This window comes from Aphis gossypii, unplaced genomic scaffold (assembly GCF_020184175.1).
Source record: "Aphis gossypii isolate Hap1 unplaced genomic scaffold, ASM2018417v2 Contig00112, whole genome shotgun sequence".
Classification (NCBI taxonomy): Eukaryota; Metazoa; Arthropoda; class Insecta; order Hemiptera; family Aphididae; genus Aphis; species Aphis gossypii.
The window spans coordinates 1-10938 of record NW_026083019.1 but is presented as its reverse complement, the minus strand read 5'-3'; the positions used below and the strand labels follow the sequence as shown (position 1 = coordinate 10938).

The window sequence follows — 10938 nt, the reverse complement described above, 5'->3', positions numbered from 1 at the left end:
AATAATAATCATGTAACTGTTGTGATTAATGGAATTTATTGCTATGTCCCTGCAAAGTCTTTTGTTCTCAAAACAAAAGGCCATACAGATCTTAATTCTTGCTCTAAATGTACAATAGAAGGTGAATATTTACATTGGCGTACAGTCTTTGCATATACTGATCATTCTACTAAAAGAACTCATGCTGATTTTGTATCTAGAACTAATGAAGAATATCATATAAGTGAAACAAATACAATACTTCTCGAACTTCCCAACATAAATATAATTGATATTTTCCCCTTAGATTATATGCATTTAACATGTCTGGGGGTGATGCGTAAGCTTGTTTTACTGTGGATGAATAAGGGCCCATTAAATGTACGTCTTAATAGTGCAAAACTTAAATGCATATCGACAAATCTAAGTTTAATTAAAAAATATATACCAATAGAATTTTGTAGAAAACCTAGAGATATCCAAGAAATAAATAGATGGAAAGCAACCGAGTTGAGACAATTGTTACTGTATACTGGCCCTATAGTTTTAAAAAACATATTAACCAAATCATGCTACACAAATTTTATGTGTTTAAATATTTCAATGATAATTTTATTGAGTAGTAATTTAGGAAAGTATTTAAATTTTGCTAACATTTTATTAAGACATTTTGTCAAGTCTTTTGGTGAAGAATATGGAACACTGTTTATTTCTCACAATATTCATGGCGTTTTACATTTGGTAGATGAGTACAGAATATTTGGACCACTGGACAATTCTAGCTGTTTTCCATTTGAAAATTTTATGAAAACTCTTAAAAAATGATAAGAAAACCTGATAAACCTTTAGAGCAAGTTGTAAAAAGATATAATGAAACACGACATACAATTAACAAACTTCAATGTAATGTATCTACTATACACAACCCCGATAACATTATTTTAAAAAATGAACACAAAAAAGGACCTTTACCAGGAAATGTTTATGGTGTACAGTACAATGTTATGATTTTGGAACTTAAAGGTTTTACTTTAAAAATAAACCAAGATTCTGATTCCTACTTTGGAACAAATGATGGCCATATTGTTAAAGTTTTTAATATTGTTAAGGAGAATCGGTCATTGTCTTAGGTAAATATTTTACTGAAAAAAAAACTTGTATGAAACTCCAATTAAATCAAGTAAATTGGGAATTTTTATTGTAAATAATTTATCATCCTCAATAAATTTTTATTGTTTAAATGTAATATCTAGAAAATATATTTTATTTCATTTTGAAAATGAAAAAATAGCAATGCCTTTATTTCATACCGAGTAAATTATATAAAAATAATTTTCATCTAAATAATTTGTCATATGTAAATAATGTATATTATTTTATTTGTTTTTATAAATTTTAGTAGGATACTTAAATAAAAATATTTCTCATATCTTCTAAGTTATATTATACATCATATAGCTAGCTAGATATAATATATAAATAATCAATAAATAATTACCTCCTTTCCAACTACTTTAGTGTAAGTTAATATTTAATCTATGCAGATCAAAAATGTGCTCAGTAGTTCAGTTTGAAGATGGGATATGTGCTATTCCATCATCCTGGTACAAAGATAAAATGTGTGCATGGCCAACTTAAAAAAAAAACGTGAATAAATATATTGAAAGAAAAACTCCATTTAATGAATTGGAATTTAAAAGAATAAAAGCAAAACTATTATCAAAAAATATTGGTATGTACATTATTTAATATTTATACATTAATTTTGGTGTTTATTATACCTAATAATGACTAAACATTAATCTGTTGAATGCAAAATATATGTATACTTATCCACTATATTAAAAAAAAAAAAAACAGAATTTTGTTTTTAATTTATTATAATTAATAGCTATTTTTGTCCTAGGTCATCAATTTGATTTCTCATTCTTTTTCACCTGCACAGATTGATTTCAATTATTTGCTTCAATATTATATAATATATTTTTAAAAAACACCATTATTTTATATTTTGTTATTATAATTATAGGTTCCTTACTAGAGGCACGAGAAAAAGCAAAAGAAGAATCTGATTTATCCGACTTCAAATTCAATAATTTTGAAAAAAAACGTAAAGGACAACAAATGTCTAGCAAACATAATTCTTACAAAACTAAGCTTTTAAAAAAGTGTTCACCTCCTATATATAAATCACCTACTATAACATCATCTTCAGAAATAGGTAACTAACTATCTTGTATTAATTTATAATGTATGCTGTACAGGGCCGGCGTTAGGGGTGGGCGACCTGGGCCTACGCCCAGGGCGCTTGTTGAAAGGGGGGCGCCTCAATGATATAATGTTAAAACTTAAAACTGAAAAAAATATAGTATAGAATATAGATGATAAATGATTATTATTGTCATTCACCGTTCGTAATCGCTATTTATTTGGAATATATATATATATATATATATATATATATATATATATATATATATTAGTAGCATCAGATAACAACTGACGCGATAAAATGCATTGACCATTGCGATTAACATTATCGATTATTTCTGTAATATAACATATAAGTATATAACACATAATATCATATTTGGTTATTTAGTAAGTTATGTCATAGATTAAACATGTATGTTTTGTGTATGGTTGTGTACAGTGTACGACTGTACGAGTACTAGTATCATACTGCCATGCGTTATTATTAAATCTTGTACAATTTTGTTTTACACGTTTACTGTTTCACTGTTTTTCTCTACCTTGACTACGATTTCAATTTTTTTCTACCTCAACTACAATTGGATTGAAAAGGTGCGTTCAAGTTTATTTAATATTAGTTTCATCGGTATTCCGACATATTGCCGTTAAATTTAGCAAAACGTAAATATTGTATTATATTATTGCTGGTAATACGATATTGATAGCCAGTACAGGAAAATATTTTAAAATTTAATTTTATACTTAATACGTACTAAGTTATTTTCTTATTCAATAACATTTTTTTTCTATACAAAATATAGTTTAATTTTAATTAATTACAAAATACATGGGTAATATTTTAGTATTTAGTTTTTATTTATTCAGCATAAATCATTAACATTATTACATAAGTTATACTAATAAGTTAAATGTCAAATGATTATGTAAAGCTCACACGTATGTAGGTATTTATATTTAAATATAAAAATACTCATTATAATTTATTTCAGTTTACCCCTCTCTATAATAAATATTTTTATTACTTTCCATATAATATTACAGAATATTTAATTAAAATGGGAAAAAAGCTTTCGGGAGCCCAGAATAGAAAACGAAAGGCAGAGGAAATTGCTGCTATAAAAAAGGAACAAAATAGTATAAAAAAGTTCATTAAGCCCATTGATAATAAACCAAAAGAATTTTTTGAAAAATCTAAAAAAACTTCTGATTTCGATTTAATTGATAGTGGTACCCATGAACAAAAACCTAATGTAGACATAGAAAAAAAAGAAATTCAAACACAATCTGATAAACTCATATTTGACGACGGCTTAGGTGTTTTAAATGAAAGTACTGTTTGTGATGTCAGTTATTTAGAAAATCCAGCCAAGTGGCCATTAGCAATAAATATGAACGTTATGATATAACGTCATATTATAGATAGATTAGTAATGATCGGTCCAAAAAGTATATTTGAAAATATATCTTATCCACTAGATGAGTATAAAAGGCATTTTTCTAATTTGCATATATATCGTAATTGTGAAAACGGTGAAACAATTATAAGACGATGGTTAATTTATATACATTTATATACGGGTATATGTATTATTTTCGGCGTCTGTGAATCGTTGGGAAATTCTTAAAAGTCATATATCAGGATTTACAGTTAAGCAAGTATGTACAACTCGTTGGGAAAGCCGCGTAAGTGCCGTTAAAGCAATGCGTTATGAAACTAATAACATAGTTAATGCTTTAATAGAAATTTCTGAATCATCAAATGCTGAAGCCGGTCTTCGTCATGAAGCTCAATGTTTAGTCGATAACCTATGTGAATTTGAATTTCTTATATCACTTGTTGTTTGGTACGATTTACTATTTCAAATCAATGTAGCCAGTAAAGCAATGCGAGGAATCACTATGGACATCATCACAGCAATTTCAATTGTTAAAGGTTGTTTAAATTATATTATTTCTTATCGTATTACAGGATATATTTCCGCTGTTTCATCTGCTAAAGACATCGCTGAAACTTAAAATGTGGAACCAAGTATTAAACCAAAAAGACATAGACTAATTAAAAGACAATTTCAATATGAAAGCTTAGACAATTATGAACCTACCCTAGAAGAGGAATTTAAAAGAGATTTTTTCTATCGTCTTATAGATACAAGTGTAACATCAATACAGTCACGTTTTGAACAGTTTGAAGCTCATAAAAATACATGGGTATTCTTATATAATATTTCTGATTTGCCTGATCATGATACTTTGGTAAAACATTGTATGGATTTACATAGTACACTTAAGAATGAAGACCAAAATGATATTAACGGAATAGATTTATGTGTTGAGTTAGAACATATTAAAACTCTATTACCAAAAAATGTATCTTCTCCAAAAGCAGTATTGGAATATATGTTACAATCTAATACATCTGATCTATTCCCAAACATCTGGATATCCTTGAGAATTGTATTAACAATTCCTGTTACTGTTGCCAGTGGTGAGAGAAGTTTTTCAAAATTAAAACTTATTAAAACGTATCTGCGTTCGACATTGGGGAACGAAAAGCTGACATCTCTAGCTATTCTTTCTATTGAAAATGAAATAGCTCAAATGATGGATTTCTCAGAAATTATTAAAAATTTTGCAAAATTAAAAGCAAAAAAGTTTTTATCAAGGGTTAGAATCTTTTTTTTTTATTAAAATTAGTATAAATAAATAACTAAATGTTAATTGTAATATGATTTGAATTTTTTTGATTGTTTTTGTTTTTGTTTTTTTTTTTTTTTTTAATTAAAATAATATAGTAAATGTTTATTTACAAGCATAAGTGATGTTTTTTAAATATGAGTTGACGTAAGTAAAGAAACCATAAAATCATGGCACTTGAATTTTTAATTACAATATTTAATTTAAAATAAAACGACTACTATTTATATAGGGAGGGGCCAAGGGCGCATTTTTGTTTACTCGCCCAGGGCGCCAATGACTCTACCGCCGGCACTGATGCTGTACAAATTTGAAGAAAATTGTGTTATACAATATAATATATGTATATCTACATATTATATAATATACAATTTTAATTATTTTAATTTATACCATGATCAATCACTGTTTTACATGAATTATAATGCTATATTATCATAGCTGGTATTTAAAATTTTGAACATTGCATGATTGCAAATTTTGGTTTGACTTATTATTATATTATGTTTAATATTTTATATCATATTATTATATCATTAGGTATAAATCAATAAATAATTTGATTTTATATTTTATATTAAATAAAATTGTTTAAACTATATTTCTATATTATTATTTTTAAAGATGATACAGATGAAGATACAACGTTTACTTTAAAAGATCAAAAATCTATTTCAAGCAGCAATTCATCAATTCATAGTTCTAATGCTGCAGTTGTACAAAAGTTTGATGATCCCACTATTCCTAAAAATGTAGACTCAATAATAATATCTCAAAATAATGGCTTGGATTGTGTTAATACTTCAAAACATACAAGTAATATCAATACTAAATTTACATTAAAAAAAAAAAATACACTACTTATTTATCTGTTATTGAGAATATAATTAAATAAAAATGTATTGTTTGTCACATGACTAGGTCAATCTGAAATACTCCAAAACTTTTATGATAATGTTAACTCTAATGTTAATAATGATAATATAATTCTATCATCTTCACCTTTACTTCCTAATCAAAGCATAAAAACAGTACTTTCGGATGAAAATGAAGTTGGAATAAAGATGCAAATGTTAACCAAAATGAGTAAGTTATTGTATATGCTATTATATGTATAATAATTAATAATACAATTATATGTATATTCTATAGAATATTAATTAAAATAGGACATGTTTTAAAAAATTTAGAAAAAAAATGTACTTATTTTTATAGATGTTAATTAACTAAATAAAATATAATTCGTTATTTATTATATTAACATTTTCAGATAGTCAAATTTCACAACTCTATAGGCAGGTCACAAATATGTCATATGATATTCGTAGAGTTCTGGAAGCTGTTGACATAATTGAAGATAAGTTGAATGCTTCAAAAAATCCAAATATGACTAATAATAGTTTTTATGAACAATTCACAATCGAATATATTTCTGATATGGATTCTCTTAATTTGGTAAAGCGAAAAATTGTCAATCATGGAAATTTATATCCTGATTATCGTAATCAATTGGTATTAAAAAAATTACTTTTGTTATTTACACTGCATTATACATTAAATTTAAAAAAATATTTTTATGTTATTATATAGGTTTATAGCCTATCTAAACAAACTGGGAAGACAATCAAACAATCTGTAAAAATAATTTTTCAAAAACTGTTTCATGATGACATTTTGTGCCATTTTTCTTATCATGGAATTAGAAAGAAAGATCCATTTTCAACACTGAATATCTGTGCAGTGATTTTAGGTACACACTATTTATAATAATACAATTGTAATTTGTATAAGTATTTCATTTTAATAGTTTTAGTTCATATACTAATATAATATAATATTGTTATTCACATTAAAGAATCTATAAAGAAAGATTCAAAATATTCTGAAGTACAACTAAATGATATAGAAGACTGTATTAAGATATATTTGTCTCAAGCGCCATTCAGACTCCAAAGAGAACAACAAAAATGTTAGAATATTATTGGTACTACATCCAATTAAAATATTTGCTGTTTTATTATAAAAATATATATGCATACATTTATATTATTTAACGATAATCTTTTTTTATAATTATTTTTTATCAGTATTTACCTACCAAGAAAGTTAATTCTAATTTAATTTTATATTTTGTATAATGTATGTAATACAAACTGCGGGTCGCATAATAATATTGATTATATGTATAATATGATATGTTTTTAAATTTTAAATATTGTAATAATGCAGCTGTATGTATTATATAAACATGATAAAAACTTTCCTTTTTCTTTTAAAATTTTATTTTTTCTCATGCATCTCTTATTATTTTTTATTATGTTTACTATAAATATTATAACTATCAAGAAAATGATTTATATATTGTTAATAATAATATTTTGTATAATTTGTTACAAATTGTGAGTTACTCAATTTTGATTTTTTTTTTTTTTTTTTGTTTTAATATGATTTGTTATAATATATAATGTCATATTATAAAAATAGCTTTTTTTTTTCATATTCTATTTTATTGTACCTAAGGTTTGCAAAATTATGATATTTTATTTTTATTATTTAGACAATTATGAAGTTTAAATTAAAAATACAGTGGGTATGGAAGACAATTATTATTTATAGTGAGGTGGGCAGACCATGTGAGTTGTATTTGTATATATATATATAAGCCTATGGGTTTATCACAAAAATAATGTGCACTTCAAAAGACAAAAAAATCCTTTTAATAAGCAATGGTATATTATTGTATATTAAGCTATTGCATAGCTTTTATCGCAGGCGTGGTGACTGAAAATATATTTTTCGTAACGAAAAAGCGTGACCGTTACCCGTTAATTGTTACCATGGTTACCGAAAATAAAATAATAATAATAATAATCGTTATCATTTATTTATTATTTTAGTTTAATATTATTCACTGTTATCTACCAACAAAACAAATGCATTTTGTCAAATCTTGAGATATGCGGTGTTGCAGTTTCAGCGACGATATACAGTATAATAATAAAAATAATATAATAATATAATAATATAATAATATTATATTATATTATTATTATTATTTTTTTATTAAATTTTATTAACTTCTTATTTCGTGTTAATATGTAATACTGCAATAGCTTTATCGCGGCAGTCCCCGAGTGCCACTTGACTTTTTTTATCTAACTTTATTTATAATATATTTTAGGAATGTTGAATCGTATTATTATTATAATTCTACATTAAAATACTACAATATTACGAATTACTATAGTTAATTGTCAATATTGTCCCTTCATTACATTTATATTAACATTTGAGAATAAAACATTATATAAATGTTATATACATTCTAAATCGACACTTATCGTATACTACATATAGGTTACAAAAAATGTTTAATGCATTAGACAAATATCACTGGCATGTTATACAACACACATGTATCATTATATGCATGTTCATTGTTTAAAATGGCATGAATATTAAAACTGTGGCCAATAAAAGTTGCATGCATATTGTGGAGACATTAAAAAATCAAAAAGAAACATCCATTCAATGTGTATTTACTGTAATCGTTAGTAAAAAAACTTAAATGCAATGTTGATAATAAATTTCTTTGCTATCTGGGTGAATTTACATTTTCAGATGTTTGATTATTAATTGGTTATTCAAGTACCTATCCAACAGAATTCATAAGTTGTTATTATCTATTTTTATTATATTACGTTTGTTAATAAGAAGTTTGAGTTATAAAAAAAAAATATGTTGTTTATGTATGCATGGTGGACGGTGGTTAGTGTATGTAACCACCACTAAAACTTAAATAACTTTGTAAGTAAATTCAATTTTACTAAAATTGTGGTACATATATCATTTATTGACCCATTTCTATAAGTTTTTTACAAAATTTCGAACTTTTTTTTTTAAAAAGTTTCTGTGCATTTAGGTAGTGAATATTTAGTTTTGACCCGTGCTTCATTATTTTCGTAAGTATACATTATTTTGGAAGAAAACGTAGGCGGTATTCATCCAATAATATACGCACTATTACCAAATAAAAAAGGTGAAACTTATCGCAAATTATTTACAATGTTGATCGATCTAAATCCTAGATTATTACCAGATTCAATTTCTATTGATTTTGAAATTGCTGCAATTAGTGCAATTAAAGAAGCGTTTCCTCAAGTAAACGTACATGGATGTTATTATCATTTAACCAAAAATTTTCGGAAAAAAATGGGAGACATAGGAATGATATCAAATTATGACAATGATGCTAATTTTTCTGTGATGGTAAAAATGATAATTTCATTAGCATTTGTACCAATTGAACATATGGACGTGGCAACAGATTTGCTTGCTGTTGATTTATCTGACGACATTTTTCCGTTACTTGAATGGTTCGAAGAATACTTTATAGGAAGAAAAAATCGAAGAAAAGTAGGTCGTCGATCACCACAATTTCCTCCAGAAATATTGAATTTATATCAAAGGGTGTTAACAAACCAAAACCGCACAAATAATCACGCTGAAGCTGCTAATAGGCGTTTAAATATTCAAATGGGGGTTACTAATCCAACAATATGGTCATTTATAAATTGCCTTAAAAAAATCCAAACAGGAAGAGACGTTTTTTATGAACAATTAGTTACTGGTGGAAGTCCACCAAAAAAAAAAAAAAATACATTGACAATGATAAAAGAATTTTAAAATTAATGTCTAATTATAATAAAAATAGAATTTTATTATTTTTAAGAGGCATTGCAAACAATGTTTCATTAGGGTAACTATTTTTAATGTAATAATTTTTTAATTAACTATTTAAATTTTACTATATATTTATATTTATATTTTAACTATATTATCTTATAATAATGTTTTAAGTAAAATTTTATAATTAACTATTCACTATGTTTTAATTTTTTACTATATATTTATATTTTTACTTAATCTTGTAATAATTTTTTAGGTACAATTTTGATACAAATTATATTAAGTTAGTTGGCGCCAAAACGGCTAGACACTTCAAAAATAATTTATCAGAAAAATTAAAAATTTCAGTTGTCTATAAATAGCTCAAAAAAACTCAAAATATTTTGAAAATTAAATCATGTAAAGAAAATACTAATCTAAATAACTAGTACAATTTTCAAGTATCTACGACTTATACTTTTTGAATAATAACAAATATTTAAAATCGTTTGAGGATAAATCGTTATCGTTACGCGATTTCGTAAAAATTTAAAATTCAAACGCACTTAAAATTTTTCCTAAAATGATGCTTCGAGTTTTCTCTATAGATACTTGAAGAAAACTCTATTGTAAACTAAGTGTTGTATTTTTAATCCTCAGTTATAAACACAAAACATTTTATGATTTTTCAACTTTAAAATTATTTGCAAATTTTCGCGTTTTCGACTGATTTCGTAAAAATTTGAACTATAAACGCTTATAAAAAAAACTGTGACTAACGATTTTCAATTTTTGTTAGCTACAATAAGAAAAACTCATAAGGAACCTTGTATTAAATTTTCAAGTTTTTTTGGTCATCCAAAATTTTTTTTCACTTCAAAAAAAATTTGCATAAAAATTTTTTACAACACTAAAATAAACATTTGGTGAAAATTTCAAGTATTTACAGTGATTAGTTTTTGAACTACAACCATATAAAAAAATCGATTTGGTCGAAAACTGGTTTTGCGTAAAAATTCCCGTTTTTCCGTCATTTTTTTTTTTTGTTTTTCTCGATTTTTTTGAAAACTGTTGAAAATGTTTACTTTTTACCTGTATAATGCACCAAATATCTCCAAATAATTCACTTTTCCATCGGAAACCACCCCCGAAGTTTGAAATTGAAGCATTATTTTGACTAGTTATGCTATACACAGACACAAAAACAAAAAAAACATACATCATTGTAAAATCAATACACTCATCACTCCGTTCAGAATCTAAAATGTAACTTCATACATTTTATGTATGCCTTCAAATTTAAGAATATTTATACCTATATTATATATTTAGGTAAATTTTTGGGATCAATAAAGTATATTTTAAACTATTATATTTAAATTT

At 25.2% G+C, this 10938-nt stretch overlaps 1 protein-coding gene across 1 annotated transcript; it reads left to right on the top strand.

Annotated features, from left to right (window-relative positions):
- Window positions 1-8893: 8893 nt before the first annotated feature.
- LOC114125502 (uncharacterized) lies at window positions 8894-9573 on the top strand. The gene has a single exon (XM_050208410.1). The coding sequence runs from the start codon at window positions 8953-8955 to the stop codon at window positions 9571-9573; it is 621 nt and encodes a 206-aa protein (XP_050064367.1). The 5' UTR covers window positions 8894-8952.
- The last annotated feature ends 1365 nt before the right edge of the window (window positions 9574-10938 follow it).

Bases quoted from the DNA above. Each gene is read 5' to 3' on its own strand.
- LOC114125502 (XM_050208410.1), top strand. From the start codon at position 8,953: ATGTTGATCGATCTAAATCCTAGATTATTACCAGATTCAATTTCTATT.